General features: G+C 38.1%; 3 protein-coding genes across 4 annotated transcripts in view; 1 reads left to right on the forward strand and 2 right to left on the reverse strand.

Annotated features, from left to right (window-relative positions):
• Positions 1–4,172, reverse strand: part of LOC104738981 (benzaldehyde dehydrogenase (NAD(+))) — a 7,876-nt gene extending 3,704 nt beyond the window's left edge. The window contains exons 1-6 of the mRNA XM_010459209.2: positions 3,961–4,172; positions 3,259–3,406; positions 1,221–2,837; positions 813–1,072; positions 340–549; positions 22–240 (exon numbers count right to left, since the gene is read on the reverse strand). Coding sequence (XP_010457511.1) covers positions 22–240; positions 340–549; positions 813–1,072; positions 1,221–2,837; positions 3,259–3,394 — 2,442 coding nt within the window. The 5' untranslated portion in view covers positions 3,395–3,406; positions 3,961–4,172. The remainder of the gene's footprint in view (positions 1–21; positions 241–339; positions 550–812; positions 1,073–1,220; positions 2,838–3,258; positions 3,407–3,960) is intronic.
• LOC104738982 (pentatricopeptide repeat-containing protein At4g18975, chloroplastic-like) lies at positions 4,402–7,203 on the reverse strand. 2 transcript variants are annotated; one of them, XM_010459211.1, is made up of 9 exons: positions 6,998–7,203; positions 6,776–6,812; positions 6,576–6,636; positions 6,320–6,421; positions 5,892–6,005; positions 5,582–5,725; positions 5,215–5,427; positions 4,886–5,078; positions 4,402–4,730 (listed from the first exon to the last, which is right to left on the reverse strand). In XM_010459211.1, exons 1-9 carry the CDS (start codon positions 7,005–7,007, stop codon positions 4,591–4,593), a joined length of 1,014 nt encoding a protein of 337 aa, XP_010457513.1. In that variant the 5' UTR covers positions 7,008–7,203; the 3' UTR covers positions 4,402–4,590. The 2 variants fall into 2 exon arrangements, with proteins under 2 accessions (XP_010457513.1, XP_010457512.1); XM_010459210.1 differs by having other exon boundaries at positions 7,005–7,199.
• LOC104738983 (myosin-7-like) lies at positions 7,468–17,695 on the forward strand. The gene is made up of 42 exons (XM_010459212.1): positions 7,468–7,719; positions 8,009–8,134; positions 8,220–8,363; positions 8,496–8,641; positions 8,725–8,881; positions 8,994–9,052; positions 9,129–9,288; positions 9,408–9,557; positions 9,626–9,762; positions 9,849–9,995; positions 10,084–10,185; positions 10,459–10,516; positions 10,591–10,692; positions 10,792–10,829; positions 10,913–11,039; positions 11,133–11,303; positions 11,380–11,511; positions 11,610–11,719; positions 11,848–11,908; positions 12,065–12,242; positions 12,321–12,526; positions 12,640–12,759; positions 12,893–12,991; positions 13,134–13,346; positions 13,470–13,622; positions 13,726–13,875; positions 13,981–14,076; positions 14,195–14,334; positions 14,427–14,541; positions 14,620–14,640; positions 14,746–14,823; positions 14,911–15,081; positions 15,265–15,414; positions 15,555–15,731; positions 15,839–16,264; positions 16,334–16,404; positions 16,492–16,591; positions 16,669–16,725; positions 16,805–16,861; positions 17,082–17,162; positions 17,241–17,317; positions 17,409–17,695. Exons 1-42 carry the CDS (start codon positions 7,717–7,719, stop codon positions 17,521–17,523), a joined length of 5,181 nt encoding a protein of 1,726 aa, XP_010457514.1. The 5' UTR covers positions 7,468–7,716; the 3' UTR covers positions 17,524–17,695.

Consider the following 18,259-nt stretch of genomic DNA (forward strand, 5'->3'; position numbering starts at 1 on the left):
AGAGATCAAAATATTACTTACAGGCATAGATTTAATAGCTTTTCCACCAAAGCCACCTCCGACTCTTCTGGTGATGACTCGCACGTTATGCTCTGGGATGCCAAGACATGTAGCAATCACTGATTGTGTGTACTCGGGGGCTTGTGTTGAACTGTAAACCACTAGACAATTGCCTTCGTCTGGCAAGGCAAGTGTCGTTTGTGTCTCCATATAGAAGAAGTACTGTGACCCGAGTCTCAACTGCATAACCGTAGTCAACAGGACACATGAGTGTAAGAATCTATTAGAAAACAATTTTGAATAGATCGAGATCAAGAGATAAGAAAGGAGTTCCAATACTTCTACTGAGCGTATCTTGCGATCAGCTTCAGCCATTCCTTTTGAAACGTCGCCAACGGGTTCGGGGTGATATTTGGGAGGAACCTCAAACAGGCTGGACCTTTTGACTGCATCCTCCACAGATAATACTGGTGTTCCTATATTCTTTGAATCGTACTCAACTACTGCAAGATTTGCTGCCATATCTGCATGTTTTTGTGTGTCTGCAACCTGATAGTGATAGTTCACCAAAAATGGACAAATATGTTGAAGGAACTTGATTAAGCATCCCATGAAGCTGAGTAAACCAAACAGCACAAACTATGAAAATGGAGCTATTGATTCAGACCCCATATCGAAAGGAGAGTTTAGTTTTCAGAATTAAACTATTTAAATTCCTTTTATCATGCAAGTATGTATATGCATCCTGTATTTTTTATTCTCGTTGGACCTTTTACTATAATACAAAAGAAGACGGTAAAAATTGGACTTACCACAAGAGCAATTATTTGTCCGGCAGATATAGTAACTTCATCTGCAAATAGAAGCCCTGTGCCAAACATAGAAATGTAACCAACGTTTTGCCCTAGTTGAGGAATATCCTTGAAAGTAATAACTGCCAAAACTCCAAGTGGTGCCACATTCCCTCCAAAACCAACTTTCTTTATCCGAGCCAATGGCTTTGTGCTATAAATGAATGCTCCATGTAGACAATGGGGTAAGGATGGAATATCATCAACGTAAACAGCTTCACCTGAAAAGACAGGCAGTCATGTAAGTTCTTATGTTGTTTGTCTAATAAACATGGTGACTAAAGATCTAAAAGCATTTCTGCTTGACCCTTTTCACCATAGTACTATAAGGTCATTTAAAAACGATCAAAGGAACATAATAGTACTAACCAGAAGCCTGCATTTCAGCTCCAAATTTGATAATGGCTTCACCAACAGGGTGATATTTTTTACTTTCAAACACCTGCTGTGCAGATGACAGCAAAGGTGGACATATTGTTGGATCGACGTGTCCATCAATATGTTTTCTTTCTGAATCCCAACAGCCACTCTCGATCAGAGGATAGAGAAAATCAAAGAGAAACCCAACGGCCAAGCTTTTCTTATACTCAGGGTATGAGGTCTCTATGCTGGGCACTATGATCCCTTTAAGTAACCTCACAGCTTCATACAAAACACTGTGGCTGAGTATTTTACCCGTCAAGAAATCTTCAACTTCCCTCGCCCTGATGGAATGATACCCACCATAAGAACCAAATGCCAACCGGCATTTATCCACAATGATGCCTCTTGATGATGCATCGCGAGAGACTACTGCTAAGAAAGCAGCGTTGATATAAGGCAATGCACTTCCAATAGGGCGAAGTGCAGCTCGATAGGTTTCAAAAAGCAAACCAGTTGTGGAAGAAGCAATCCAGCTAGGAATATGAACCTTTAAAAGAACAGTTTTAGTGTCTAATATTGGAGGCGCCACAAGATACTCTCCCATCCTAAGCTTCTCGTGTCTCCCTGCATTTATCATATACACAGACGCATCTGCAGCGAGCAAAAGTGTGGTTATGTCGGAAGGAAATTTTTTGCTCTGTGCCATCACTAGATTACCACCGATACTCCCTGAGTTTCTGATAAAATGGTTGGCCACCTTCTCCATGTGGACACCTATTTTCTTGAAAACATAAGCAGATGAATTTTCCTCCATCAAAGCATCAATAACTTTAGATATGGTAACAACTGCTCCAATTTCAATTCCTCTGTCATCTTTCTTGATCATTGACATCTCTGGAATGTGGCTAATATCAATATATCTAGCATATTGTTTCTCTTCTTTGTAGTAACCTGTTCCCGTGTTGCCAACAACTAATTTTAGCAAACCTCTATCACCGCCGGGGTTGGTTGTTGCCAATATTTCCTGAAGCTCTGCAACGCTAACAGGAGTGATCCAATGATACCTTGTCTGATCCAAAACATTATGTTGACACTTTATCTTTTCCTTCAAGAAGTCTGGAAAAGTGACAAGATCTTTATCAGGGTTGTAAGGAGGCAATTTCTTAAACATCTCTTCTCTGCTTTCACCTTTCCTCCAAAAAGAGTTGAAACCCAAATCCTCTATATCGACATCAGCAGCAAAACTCTTGCAAGCATCAGCAATGGGACGATACCCGGTGCAGCGACAAAGATTTCCAGCAATGGACTTTTCTGCTGCAAGAGCAGTAAGGCAATCTGGAGAAGATTGTGAGCTTTTGGAGTTATGGGCGTTTGAAAGAGCGGAGTAGAGAGAGATGCACATCCCCGGGGTACAGAAACCACATTGAGAGGCATGAAACCCCGCAAATCTCTTGTGAATTGGGTGGAACCCTTTTTTTGTGTTCCCGAGTCCCTCGGATGTGGTTATGGAACACCCATTTATGCTGCAAAGAAGGGTCAGGCAAGAGTTTATAGAATATTCCTCGACGTGGTCTAACACAGGATCATATTTTGATAGAATCACGATGCAAGCACCACAACCCCCTGCATGAAAAATATAATTGATTCAATGAGAGATACAAACACTGAAAATTCCGGACAGGCAAAAAAAGAACATAGAAATATTCAACAAGGAAAAAAAAAAAACATGTTCCTAGCCTCATCGCAGTTTACTAGACACTTCTAAGACAAGTGGTTGAATTCACGTAAATATGAGTGGCATAAAACCAAAACATAAGTCTGAAAAGGAAGGATTACGTAAACATAGATTTTAACGATCTGGAGAAACGCATACAGATTCAAACATTAAATTCATGACTTTTGCTTTTTGTGGAGACAAAAGTGGTAATCATCCAGGTCTAGATATGAAGTTCAGAGTTAAGCAGAGAAATGCATATAAACCAAATAAAAGCACGAGAAGCTATCGATATTCATTGGAAAAAGAACAGTGTGTGTGTAGTAATACCTTCACCACAGCTGAGCTTGACACTCTTAAAGCAAGTGTTGGAGCGCAAGAACTCGAGTAAAGTGGTAGAAGGATTAACTGACAAGACTTCAAATTTCTCTCCATTAACAGCAAACACCAAATCGTCACCCGCCATTCTCTTCCCAAACTAATTAAAAAAGAGTAGTATATATCAGCAGACAAGAGTTAGTAGCTGCATGAAGAAGAGCTCAAGTATTGGCAGGAATTTATAAAGAAATAAACCAGTTGCGAAATTGATTTCAGGAAGTGCAACAAAAACAAGAGAAAGTGATTGACAAGACAAGAGGTTCTTAAAGTCAAACATATAATCCAATAAAATTTCTCAATTTCAATACGAAACGAAAGCAGAGATTAGTAAATTGGACGCAAAGCTATCTACCAAAACGAGTCCACTGTCCACTATAAATGAGTGATAAAGCAATGCTGATTTTATTAAAGAGGTGATGGGTAAAAGAGGTGATGGGGTTTGAACTCTCTAGTCGTAAAGGTGAGAGAGAGTGCTCTAAAACTGGGAAATTGTATCTAAAATGAGAAAAATTTCTTAAAATGGAATTCATAGTGTTGATGAGAAGTACGTCATTGTGCCCATAAACTTCTAATCAGGTTTACAAAAATTATAGTAACTCATTCAGTTTTCGGAAAATAACGACTACTTTAATCTCTCTAATTTCAACGTTTTACCTAAATCGGAAGGTGACTTTGGCCTTGGAGGTCCGATTGATTTCTCCAGAACCTTTCCACTTCGGTCTTCCCCATTCGATACCCATTCCATTTGGTGTGCGCGAATCACCCCATCCCGAAATATCCCATTCACACTTGATCTGGAATCGAAGCATCTTTGTATTTCGAAGGCTCAATACGTTCGTTAGCTCACCTCCGGCTTCGCAGACACACTGCTCAACGCGTCGTAACGATCTCCCGCAATCCCTAAAATTCGAAACTTTTTTTTTTTTTTTTTCAATTAAAACCCAATGTAACCGGAGATTTTAGTTTTGGTAGGGGTCCAATTTAATCTAACCGATTCAAACCGTACCGAATCACTCTTTAAGAATTTAGGAATTGAGACTAAACCAATCTGAATGGTGGTTATGTTTAGTTAGTCTAGTTATGTCATATGTGACGTATTGTATATTCATTGTCCAATTTCGAAAAAATCAAATGTGATCTGGTTCGGTTACGGTTTAACACGATTTTAAGCATACCTAGAGGCTAGAGCCCTATGTCTTGGTAATACTAGTGACGCACTCATACCTTGAACTCTAAACGTTACAATCCATCAAGTAGAGACATTTATATTTTAAATACTACAACTTATGCTTCATGTTCGGATCGTTTCTCAGTGGCACCTTCTGAATCTTGGTTTGTATCCACATTTACTTTTAGCTCTTCCTGTAACTCAGCATTTACTGCATCTATTACGTCTTCTGTGGTTGCTTCAGGATTCCTAAGTTCTGAAATTACAAGATAAACAGTTAAAAACTCATGCGGTCAGGCGAAAGAATCTAAAGGTCTTAAGCACATGAGTTCAGTATCAATGGCTTAAAGATGGTTGAGGATATATATATATATATATATATGTGTGTGTGTGTGTAAAATCGTCATCTACCTGTTTTTTTTTTCTTCCTTGAAGATCTTGTTGATGTTCCATCAGATGCTGCACCTACAAGTAGATTGCAATACTTCGTCACTACCCTTTCTTTCTCATCAAGCATTCCCAAAAGCTCATAACCATCTGCCACTGTCTGCACAATGTGTTTGCCCGGCGGCTTACGATCATAACTCTCCAGATCCTTAAATAGCTTCATAACCCATATACAAATAAACAAGGTTTTGATGTCAGTACAAAATAACTTACTAGTTCTGGTTAAGTATCAATGAGCAATATTTTCTATCTAATGTCCGGTCAGTGAAGAGACAAGGGGAAACATAACGAACCTTAACAAGTTCCTGTAACATGTTGTTCCGGAAATATATGCGCATCATTTGTAAGCATAATTGCCAAGGTACAGAATGCAGATCATTCCCAATTTTCTTTCGCCAGATAACATGCGCCTCTTCTGCTCTGCGATCCTTATCTAACGCCCGTATCAACTGTCCATACGTCCCCATCGTGTTCCCTTGTCCCTTACTTAGGATCCACTTTATCACCTACAATGATTAAACAGGGGAAATTAAATGAATTACTCTAGAAGATTCTATTCTACCTTTTTAGTAACTATATGTTCTTGGATATTTGATTATTCATGGTTCATGACTTCCAGGTAAGAAAAAAAAAGAGACAGGACATTTGGGTGATAGATACCTGGACCATTCGATGCCATTGCTGTTCCTTTTCAAGAATAGCTATGACTCTTTTGAGGGAAGCAATGGGGAAATTGCGTTCCCAAGCAACCCAAGCATCCAAAGCTCCATAAACAACCTCTTTATTATCTTCTATATCAAGAAGCTGCATTCACATCGTAATAAAGGTTTGGACAGATGAGCCAACAGATAAGCAAGAACAATAAGAACAAAAAAACAAGGTTTAAACAAGCATTTGGAAATTCTCAGCATTGTCAAGCCACTAGAAAGGCAAAAAGGAATAGCTTAATGTATTAAAAATTTCTGCTTACATTGTTTACAAGAAACTTTATTTTATCCTTCTTGGGTACGTTCTCCCCAAGTTGATGTTTTCTAGGAGTTTCAGCGCTTTCGTTCTTTGATAATTTAGAAACATCTTGCTCATCCTACAACAAGATGAAAACTAAGCATCACAAGGATCTTATTGGTGACAATAACGCAAGAGATATACATAATGAAAGGCAAAATTCTCAGGAAATCACTAACCAAAAATACATGGAAAAGAGAAAGTATCTGATCATCAGATATACTAGTTATGTTATATGACTATACCAAACTACTGAGAGATACTACAGGACACTGAATGAAAATTTAAACTTTTTGCTCAAGATGTATAAGATCTGTAAGAGAAACTTAATTGAGGGCACACTAAGACTAAGACAGCAAACACAAAGCCTATCCTCAGTGTGTTCTATTGTACCTCAGTTTTGACAATACGTCTAGGAGATGCATGAGAATCAGCCACAAACTGATAACTCATTGATTGGACCCTTAAAAAGGCGGGCTTGTTTTTCTGGTTGACCTGAGAAATAGCATGTCACACACAATGAGATGTATACAAAAAGAATCTTATACTTTTTTTACTTCAATGATCATAATCAGTACCTGACATTCGTTATACTGTTTAGATCTCTAAGCAATGTTTTACAAGTTTTATATCCCAAATGGAAAATTACCCTGAGAAGATGATGAAATGGACCAGTTAGCACGCCAGGGTTACCAATGGTGTTGTGCTTTCTGGAGAAGTATGTATGGTAAAAAATCAGAGTCAATACACCAACACATAAGATGCAGCTCGAAAAATTGGATTTTGCATCCATGTTTTTGTAAATTAGTGAATAAAAATGATACTAACTGATCCAAATCGAGCTTTTACCTTATTCGATTGGAATGAGAGACCATTCCTGGGTCACCTACACAATAAGTTTCAAAATTAAGAAAAAAGGATTCAACAACTTAAATAAGAACAGTCTACAGAAAACGACCCTTTCGAAGCTCCAACTTCGAACTCAGAGATTCCAATTCTATTAACCAAAAACATCAATGTGCAATATTTATTCTTAACACAAGTATACAAAAACGAATTTATAAGCAATACCACAAACCATAAATTTGGTCACATCCCACTCCGGTGAAGAGATTACGTGCTGCCGAAATAGGAGACAACGTCGCCTTTAGTTTTCCGGTTGCGCTACTAACTGCGCGTTTCAGAAAACTGAAACCCGCCATTGGAGGCAGCGGAGTGAGGTGAACGGAGGAGACGGAGGCGTAAAGTGGTTTCCCTTTCTTCTCTAGTCTCTCTCTACAATTTAATTTGATTTTTTGAATAAAATGATAAAAAAACCATAAGTCTAGCCCATTAGGAAAACAATTGGCCCATTTCCCATTAGGAAAACAATAAGCCCATTAATGACAAAGAAAGACGTTTCTACTCTGTTTCTATTTAAGATCCGTTGAAAATAAACCGGATCGGTTTAATGAGGAGGGTAATTTCGGAATGAGAAATATGTTTCATGATTCTTCTTCTCCGTTGGATTCCCAACGTCCGTGGGTGGGGTGGGAGGGAAGACGAAAAGAAGAAATAAACACGGAGAGAGAGAGAGAGAAGAATGAGTCTATTTTCCCAGATTATGTTCTGCTGATGAGACAACCTCTATGTTGGGAGGGAAAGAGGAATGTTCGTTGTCAATTTCGTTATGGATCCATGTTGTTAGTTAATTGGGATTTCAAAGTTTTCTGTGTTTGATGTTTCTCCTCCTGTTGGGTTGGGTTTTGTTGATGCCGAGATTGTTTTCTGACCAGATTCCGTCGTAAATTATGGTACGAGCTTTCTATTCTTTAAATCGCATTGCTGTTTCTTCAATAAAAATCACTCCTTTTTGGTGGTCCCTCTCTCTCTCTCTCTCTCTCTCTCTCTCTGTTGTGTGATGTCGATTTTAATGTCGTTTGATTTTAAATTTTGATTTAATAATAATGAAATTTTGAAGAGAGAAAGATTTTTTTTTTGTTTGTTTGAGAAATTCATTCGCTCTTTGTTGTTCAATTCGATTTTCATATTCTCGGAGTACCTGTTTCGATTTGTGTAGTTTATGATGTGGTTAATGCGCAGGCTGCTTCAGCCAAAGTAACTGTAGGGTCTCATGTCTGGGTGGAGGATTCAGATGATGCCTGGATTGATGGGGAAGTTGAAGAAGTTAACGCTGATGATATCACTGTTAACTGCTCGGGAAAGACGGTAAAAATTAGTATATAACTTGTTAGATAATGCTCCCCCCCTGAAAGTGAGAAAAAGGCACATTTCTGATGCATTTGTTTCTTAGGTTGTGGCAAAGGTAAATGCTGTCTACCCCAAGGACCCCGAGTTCCCTGAACTTGGGGTAGACGACATGACAAAGCTTGCATATTTGCATGAACCAGGAGTTCTTCTCAATCTTAAGTGCCGATATAATGCTAATGAAATATATGTAAGCTCCACCCTGCTATCTATACCAGTTTTTGCTTTCAAGGAAATTTTGATGTTTTACATTCACCATCACGTGATCTAAACATGTCTACACACAGTTTCTGCAAGCTAATATATTTCATGATGAATCCAGACGTACACAGGAAATATATTGATAGCTGTGAATCCTTTTAAGAGATTGCCCCACCTTTATGGAAGTGATACAATGAAACAGTATAAGGGTACAGCATTTGGTGAGTTGAGTCCACATCCTTTTGCGGTTGCAGATTCTGCGTACAGGTAACTCTTCTGTTGTGTTATTATGGATGGTTGCACTTTTCATTGTTTTTGGGCCTTACAATCACCATTAATATAACATTTAGGAAAATGATCAACGAGGGAGTGAGTCAGGCTATCTTGGTGAGTGGGGAAAGCGGTGCTGGCAAGACAGAGAGCACGAAGATGCTCATGCGATATCTTGCATACATGGGCGGAAGAGCTGAGAGTGAAGGACGATCCGTGGAGCAGCAAGTTTTAGAGGTAATGAATTTCCTTAAATACAAGGCTACAATCTTGCAAAAGATAGACTAAGTGAGTTTCCTTCAGTAATATCTGGTCATACTTTCCTCTGACTGACGTTCCTGTTTTGCAGTCCAATCCAGTTTTGGAAGCGTTTGGCAATGCTAAAACCGTTAGAAACAATAATTCAAGGTGGAGGAGAGGGCGTCTCACATTTGTTGATTTTTCCATTTTGTGTACATCTACTTACACAAATTCCTTTTTGCAGTCGTTTTGGTAAATTTGTGGAGATTCAGTTTGATCATAGGGGAAGGATCTCGGGAGCTGCTATTAGGACATATTTGCTAGAGAGGTCGCGGGTTTGTCAAGTCTCTGACCCTGAAAGAAACTATCATTGCTTTTACATGCTTTGCGCTGCACCAGAACAGGTAAGCCCTGATATCTACTAAGGCGGTGTTAGCTCGAAATCTTGGAGATCCTATATGTCCCATGCTGGACCTTACATGAGATTCGTGTTGACTAAACAGTGTTTTTCATGAGGTTTCAGGAAACTGAGAGGTACAAGTTAGGAAAACCAAGCACATTTCGCTATCTAAATCAGTCTAATTGTTATGCATTGGATGGGCTTGATGACTCCAAGGAATACATAGCTTCAAGGAAAGCTATGGACGTTGTTGGGATCAATTCGGAAGATCAGGTACTTTATTTTAGTCACTTTACATGCCGAGTCATGGGAACAACTCTTCTTACATTCTACTACCATAGGATGCAATCTTCCGAGTAGTGGCTGCAATCCTTCATCTAGGGAACATCGAGTTTGCAAAGGGTGAAGAATCAGAAGCTTCAGAACCGAAGGACGAGAAATCACGGTTCCATCTAAAAGTGGCAGCAGAACTTTTCATGTAAATGCTTCTTTACTCTGTCTTCTCTCAGATTAACTGTTTTATGGTCAGCCAGAATTAGAGCCTCGACTTTCTCTTTGTTGCAGGTGTGATGAGAAAGCTTTAGAAGATTCCTTGTGCAAAAGGGTCATGGTGACTCGTGATGAAAGTATTACAAAGTCTCTTGATCCTGATAGTGCAGCTCTAGGAAGAGATGCACTAGCCAAGATTGTCTATTCTAAATTGTTCGATTGGTAGGTTTACTATAACTGAACGTTTCTTTAAGGATTTATTATATTCTTGGGGTTTCTATGTAAGAGATTTTAATTTTAATTCGTACAGGCTCGTGACCAAGATCAATAATTCCATCGGCCAAGATCCAAGTTCAAAACATATTATAGGTGTTCTGGAGATTTATGGATTCGAGAGTTTCAAGACAAACATGTGCTTAACCGGTATGCTTTTGTTTTCACTGACATGTTAAATCTCTGGAACTGATAATTGAATTCTTACATTGCTTTCTACATGTATGCTCTCTGTTTTAGAGCTGATGGTTTGTTATATTTCAGTTGCTTAGCTAAGAGCTTTCTTGTGATTTGGAACAATATAGTTATTCTGGCTATTGACTGTTCCTTGCAGTTCTGTGGTTTGCCTGTTTGATTATAAATATTTTGTTAATTCCAACATAGTCTTCTCATTTTCACGAACAATTTGCAGTTTCGAACAGTTTTGTATAAATTTGACAAACGAGAAGCTGCAACAACATTTCAACCAGGTTTGAGACTTACCCTAGATTGATCTGTTTCTCGGCTGACCAAATATTTATACATACCTTCCTCTTCTCTACAGCATGTGTTCAAGATGGAGCAAGAAGAATATACTAAAGAAGAGATTGACTGGAGTTACATAGAGTTTATTGATAATCAGGATGTCCTTGATCTTATTGAAAAGGTTAGGAGCACACAATTTACAATGTTGGAACTTATGTTCATCATTCCTAGTGTTAATATATTGGGTTTGAGTATCTGGTGTGTGGTTTTCTCATGTCAGAAACCTGGTGGTATCATTGCCCTTCTAGACGAGGCTTGGTAATGTTAAAAGGTCATGTTTGTTCCTTGCTTCTCTCTTTTGTCTTCATAAAAAATAATTGGGATTCTGCTTGCCTCTACAGCATGTTTCCAAGATCAACACATGATACATTCTCTCAAAAGTTGTACCAGACTTTTAAAGACCACAAACGTTTTGGGAAGCCAAAATTGGCTCAAACAGACTTTACAATTTGCCACTATGCTGGTGATGTTAGTGATCATCACAACCCGAACTGCTTGCTGTAATGCTTGTCTTGATGTAAATTATCTTGGTCCAATGACTGTATTCTTGTTTCATTCCAGGTCACTTATCAGACAGAACTGTTTTTGGACAAGAACAAAGATTATGTTGTTGGAGAACATCAAGCTCTCCTGAGCTCTTCAGACTGTACTTTTGTATCATCGTTGTTTCCACCATTGCCTGAGGAATCCTCCAAAACATCAAAGTTCTCATCAATAGGTTCTCAGTTTAAGGTCTGAACTAATGTTAAGTTACACTCGATTCTGCTTATAATCTGTACTTTGGTTCTCACCACGTACTAAAATACAGCAACAACTGCAATCTTTGCTCGAGAGTTTGAGCACCACGGAGCCACACTACATACGATGTGTTAAACCAAATAACCTTCTTAAGCCAGAAATATTTGAGAACATTAATATTTTGCATCAACTTAGGTGTGGGGTAAGCTTTTAATGTTTCAGAGAACCTTTGAATTTTGCAACTGTATCAAATTATTAAGCTTTCTTATGATGTGTGGAACTTCCTGTATCTGATCTCAGGGAGTCATGGAAGCCATTAGGATTAGTTGCGCTGGATATCCTACTAGAAAGCCTTTCAACGAGTTTTTGACCCGGTTCAAAATTTTATATCCAGAGACTACAAAGAGCAGGTAGCTTAACCAATACTTAATTCCTGTAATTAGTCTTACATTTTATCATATTCTCGTAGTTTATTTTTATAAGAGACTTGGTATTAGCATCACTTAACAACTTTTTGGTTCTGGATTTATGTTAAAAGCTATGATGAAATTGACGCTTGCAAAAAGCTACTAGCAAAAGTGGACCTCAAAGGTTTTCAGGTGCAGTTTCATAATCTCACCTCAGCTTTATAGTGTGTAGCTTGTTTTGCGATTACTAAAACACAAGATAAGGGGACTGGATGCATTCTAGCTTTATGTGTCGGCTTATATATCACTCGATATGTAATCCTCACTAATAATTTTCTTGCATCATAGATTGGGAAGACAAAGATGTTTCTTAGGGCAGGTCAAATGGCAGAACTGGATGCTCACCGAGCTGAAGTTCTTGGTCATTCAGCACGGGTTATACAGAGAAAAGTCCTTACTTATCAATCTCGCAAGAAGTTTCTGTTGTTGCAGACCGTTTCAACAGAAATTCAAGCCTTATGTAGAGGTAATATATGTTGTATGCATTTGTTGGCTTCGAAAAATGTTATCAGGCTTTCTTATTCCCTCCCCAAACTAAATTTAGGACAAGTCGCACGTGTTTGGTTTGAGACCATGCGAAGAGAAGCTGCTTCTCTGAGGATACAAAAGCAGGCACGGACTTATATTTGCCAGAATGCCTATAAAAGCCTGTGCACGTCTGCTTGTTTAGTTCAGACAGGGATGCGAGCAAAAGCTTCCCGTGTTGAACTTCAGTTTAGGAAGAAGAGAAGAGCGACAATCATTATTCAAGCAAGTTTCAGCTCACCTATTGATGAAATTGTTTCTCCTTTTGCCTATTTTATACCTATCACATACATCTACTTGTTTGAATATTGATGACATGCAACCTACTGGTTACACAGAGTCAAATCAGAAGATGTTTGTGTCATCAGCATTATGTGAGAACGAAGAAAGCAGCTATTACTACTCAGTGCAGCTGGAGAGTGAAAGTTGCACGCCGAGAATTGCGAAATCTAAAAATGGTAATCTTAACTTCTTTTCTTATAAGGTCTTCTGTGGAGAATGTATAAATCTGTTCTCTCTAGTGTCAATTTTTTATTACCAATTCAGTAGATAATATATAAGCAGAGATTTTCTTATTATTTACTTCTTCAGGCTGCTAAAGAAACAGGAGCACTTCAGGATGCTAAGACTAAGCTGGAAAATCAAGTGGAAGAACTCACTTCAAACTTGGAGCTTGAGAAACAGATGAGGGTACACATCATTTCATCAATGATATTATGCTGGACACAGTACCTGTGACGCAAAATCTTTGATTTTTTGAAGAATTGTTCATTGTAAAATTGGATCATTTTGTTGGTTCTGTATGAGGCATCTGATCAGTGTACTTGTGCAGATGAAGATCGAGGAAGCCAAATCTCAAGAAATCGAAGCATTGCAGTCCGCTTTAACAGATATAAAACTTCAGCTCAAGGAAACTCAAGAAACCAAAAGTATGGAGATCTCAGACTTGCAGTCCGCTTTGCAAGACATGCAACTTGAGATTGAAGAACTCTCGAAGGGACTTGAGATGAGTAACGATCTTGCTGCTGAGAATGAACAGCTTAAGGTTAGTCATAAAACTCTGTCTGAATTTTTTACTCCTCGGTAAGCAGTGTCTATGTTTAAACATCATGTTTATGATTTTACGTGTATCTTCGGCGTTGTTTGTCTTATCCTCTTTCCATAAAAGGAGTCGGTGAGTTCGCTGCATAATAAAATTGATGAATCCGAGAGAAAATATGAAGAAATAAGTAAGCTAAGTGAAGAGCGGATAAAAGAAGAAGTTCCTGTAATTGATCAGTCCTCGATCATCACACTTGAAGCTGAAAATCAACAGCTGAAGGTAGGATTTTTCTAGATACTGATTTTGATACACAATTTGAGGTTCATACTTTCGAGTTTTCCTCTGGATAATATATATCTGATCAAGCATAACATATTCTTAGGCGTTGGTAAGTTCCTTGGAGGAGAAAATCGATGCATTAGACAGAAAACATGACGAAACAAGCTCAAATATCACAGAGCAGTTGAAGGAGAATGTCTCATCTGATTACGAGACAGTGAGCAATCTTGCAGCTGAGAATGAGCGGCTCAAGGTAATCTTTCTACAGACGTAGGACGACCAAAGAAAACCAAATTGATCAACTAAGTGTTTTCAGTTTATTAGTCCCATTGAACTGATGAATGGAACCACTTCTTAGGCACTTGTAGGTTCATTAGAGAAGAAAGTCAATGAAAGAGGGAACAATTCTACAAAGGAGAGTTTGACAGAGGATGCTTCAATTGATGATGAGAGGGTAAAAAAACTTGCTGATGAAAACAAAGACCTGAATTAGACCATAGATAAAGCATTTCTCTGTTAACTATGTGGATTTTGTCTCCATCGCTAACTTGATTCTGATAATTTTTCATCAGGATCTGGTACGTTCCTTGGAAAAGAAAATAGATGAAACAGAAAAGAAGTACGAAGAAGCAAGTAGACTTTGTGAAGAGAGGCTGAAACAAGTTTTAGACTCAGAGACAAAGCTAATTGAGTTGAAGACATCAATGCAAAGGTTTGACGTCCTTTCTTCTCCAAAATTTTAATTTTTATATCTTTTAGTTAGTACATATGAAGTAGTTACTTGATTATTGTTCTCTTAATTAGGCTTGAGGAAAAGGTATCTGACATGGAATCAGAAGAACAAATTCGCCGGCAGCAAGCGCTGGTTAATCCTGCTTCCCGGAAAATGTCTCCCCAGGTGTCATTTACAGGACCACCGGTAAATTTACAATTTCTCATACTTCCGTGTAAACCTTTTTGAAGAAAAGATTTGACTTATTTCCTTTACGTCTTTCAGCCTGTGGAGAATGGACATAATGTAAGTGATGAACTAGATAAACTGATCTGTGATAGACTTACATCTTGCACGTTCACTTCTTTATAAACAGAATTTCTTTGATGGATATTGTTTGCATTCTTACAGGAACCAATTGCTCCTATACCGTCAAAAAATTTTGGGACAGAATCTTTTAGACGATCTCGAATTGAACGACAACCCCATGTATGTGCCTAACGAAAACATTACCCTAATTAATAGTTTCATACTTCTTTTCACTGGTTTATTGGTTGTCATATTTCTATGCTGCAGGAATTTGTTGATGTTCTTCTCAAATGTGTATCCAAAAACGTTGGTTTTAGTCATGGAAAGCCTGTTGCAGCTCTTACAATATATAAATGTCTTATACACTGGAAGATGTTTGAAGCAGAAAAAACAAGTATCTTTGATCGAATTGTTCCTATTTTTGGTTCTGCAATAGAGGTAACCTGAGAAGTTAGGAAGTTTACTTGTTTTGTATTACTTACGGTCATTAGTCAGAGACCATTGGATATGCGGCTTGACAAGCATGCATATCCATGGCTCAGATAAGATGACAAAAAAAAAATGCTCTGACTTGTATTGTATTAGATAGAACTTAACAAAATCCTCCGCTTATTTATGCAGAATCAGGAGGACGACAATCATTTGGCTTATTGGCTAACAAACACATCAACACTCTTATTCTTGCTTCAAAGAAGCATAAGACAGAGCTCAACTGGCTCAAGTCCAACAAAACCTCCTCATCCAACTTCATTTTTTGGAAGGATGACACAGGTAGCAAGGAAACGGAAACGAAATTATTTTCTTGATGTCCATGTAGCTTGACTTATCAAGCTCTGAACTCTTATCATTATTCCTGAATCCTCCATATCGCTCAAAATTTATGTAACTTACTACAAATGTGACTGTTTTAGGGTTTTCGTTCAAGCTCTTCCCCGAATCTTGCAACCGATGTGGTGCAGCAAGTAGATGCTAGATATCCTGCTTTACTTTTCAAACAGCAGCTTACGGCCTATGTTGAAACAATGTATGGAATAATCCGAGAGAATGTTAAGAGAGAAGTAACTTCACTGCTTTCTTCCTGCATCCAGGTATACCTTTGGTCACCAGACCAATAAACTAATAGTTTGAGAATCTATTAGCTTCGAAGATAGGATTGTTTCATATAAATATAAATGACTCTCTTCTCATGATTCAGAGTCTGAAGGATTCATCATCTAAATCCTCTGTTGTGAATTCACCATCAAAGTCATCTGAAGAGCATTCACCGACTAAGCCATCTGAAGAGCATCTCCCTGCTAAGTCATCTGAAGAGAATTCACCAAAGAAGTCATCTGAAGAGGATTCACCAAAGAAGTCATCTGAAGAGAATTCACCCACTAAGTCATCTGAGGAAAATTCGCCGAAGAAGTCATCTGAAGAGAATTCACCAAAGAAGTCATCTGTAGAGAATTCACCAAAGATGTCAGTGGGAGATAAGTCACCAAAAAAGTTATCTGATGAGATATCACCATCTATAGAGGGGCAAGCAGTGAAGTCGTCTGTAGAGAATTCACCAGCAAGCTCTTGGCAAAGCATTATTGGGTTTTTGAACTACAATCTCTTCACATGGAAGAAAAACTACGTAAGAATATTTGTATATGTAAGCTTCACATAACTGCTTAATTTGCCTACAAAAAAGGTTCTCTTTCAGGTTCCTCTGTTTTTCGTTCAGAAGATCTTCAGCCAAACTTTCCAATACATCAATGTTCAACTCTTCAACAGGTCATTGTTTCTATCCCTACATCACCTTTCACTTGGATAAACCATCAGTCGACGTATTAAACTAGATATATTATCTGAACCATGCAGTCTTCTCCTTGAACGAGAATACTGCACAGTCAACATGGGCAAAGAAGTGAAGGCAGGATTAGATGAACTAGAGTCATGGTGCAGCCAAGCGACTGAAGAGGTATAAAGTTGCCTGAAAAAAGTTGTAGTAACCAAACATTTTTAGGACATGATTTCACTTGCTACTCTTGAATGCAGTTCGTAGGATCTTCTTGGGATGAAATGAAACACACAAGACAAGCCGTCTTGCTCCTGGTTTATTTCTTTTCTTGACAGTGTACGACTCTCCCTCTTCTTTTCTCGTTCCTGAATGTTCATGTGCTTTTTCTTTCAGATTACAGAACTGAAGTCCACAATTACATACGATGATCTTACAACCAACCTTTGCTCGGTAAGTCTCTGCTTCTCTGATGTCACAATTCCATTAAAGAGTAGCAGAACAACTAGACATCACAAATGACAGGTTTCAGAATCAAACTGTGCAAAGATATGTATCTATTTAGACTGAGGAATGCATGGAGGACTTTAGTCTAGAACCTAAATCCGTTGTAGCCTTCTGTTATCTCTATTAGGCTTAATTAACCTTCTTCCAATATGTCTCCGTTTGTCAGGTTCTTAGTACTGAGCAATTGTATAGAATATGTACTCTCTGCAAGGACAAAGACAACGGCGATCATAACCTATCACAAGAGGTAACATTGCTCTGAGCTCTGACAAACCAAAAAGAAAATAAAGACACTCTCTATTAAAATATTCTATTTCGGTTTCAGGTGATTTCCAACTTAAAACTTCAAACGACAAATGAAGATGAAGATAGCCGTTCCTTCTTGCTAGACGACGATTCCAGGTACTGACTAAAATCATTTACAAAAATTATTCAGACATCTTGAGCTTATATACGCTCATAAGTAATTCCACCGTTTGTGTGAACACAACAGCATCCCTTTTGAAACCGATGAGATCTCGAGCTGCATGCAAGAAAGGGACTTTGCGAATGCAAAATCAGCTTCTGAGCTCGCTGATAACCCCAACTTCCACTTTCTTAAGGATTGAGAAACTGTTTATTCAGCCTTGGTAGTATAATATCGGTTTTGGCTTTGCGTTTGTAGAGATCTCCATAGCTTTCTTTTCGTACGCCTCGCTCTATTCTTTTGATTTTTTCAGGCTCCTTACTTGTGAGACAAGAAACCCTATTTTAACAGTGTAATACAAATTTTGATTTATATACGACGGCCCAGATCGGGATTCGAATTGCCACGTCACTCGGTCAACAAAAACCAGAATGGTTACGAACAAGGCTTGGTTGGTAACAAACCGGTTTGTCTTTGGTCAAAATTTACGCATATACAACATGAGATTGATACATGAACATAGATATTTTCTTTCTTTTTGTTAGTTATGTCAACTTCTTGGGTAAAACTTCAAAAGTATGATACTGGAGAATTTTAAATAAAGAAACCGTGACGATGGACAACCACGCATAAACCCTATTTAAAAACTTTACAGACAACTGCAGAAGCAAAAAGAACAACGTATAATAATAATTAATAGCAATAATTGAGCCATATTAGTACTAGTATTAAAATAGGTTTGACATATAAATAAGGGGTGAAAAAGAAAGATGATAAAATTTGAGGCAAAATGCAATGTACATCTGCAAGAATCTTGGGAGACGGCTTAAATTTTACCCGTTTTTCTAAGCATTTAATTCCATCGCAATTAAAGTTTTAACAAACAACTTCTCTTTGCTATAATTAGCTACTAACATCCATGTTGTATATAAATAGTA

The sequence above is a fragment of the Camelina sativa genome, chromosome 14 (assembly GCF_000633955.1).
Source record: "Camelina sativa cultivar DH55 chromosome 14, Cs, whole genome shotgun sequence".
Taxonomy (NCBI): Eukaryota; Viridiplantae; Streptophyta; class Magnoliopsida; order Brassicales; family Brassicaceae; genus Camelina; species Camelina sativa.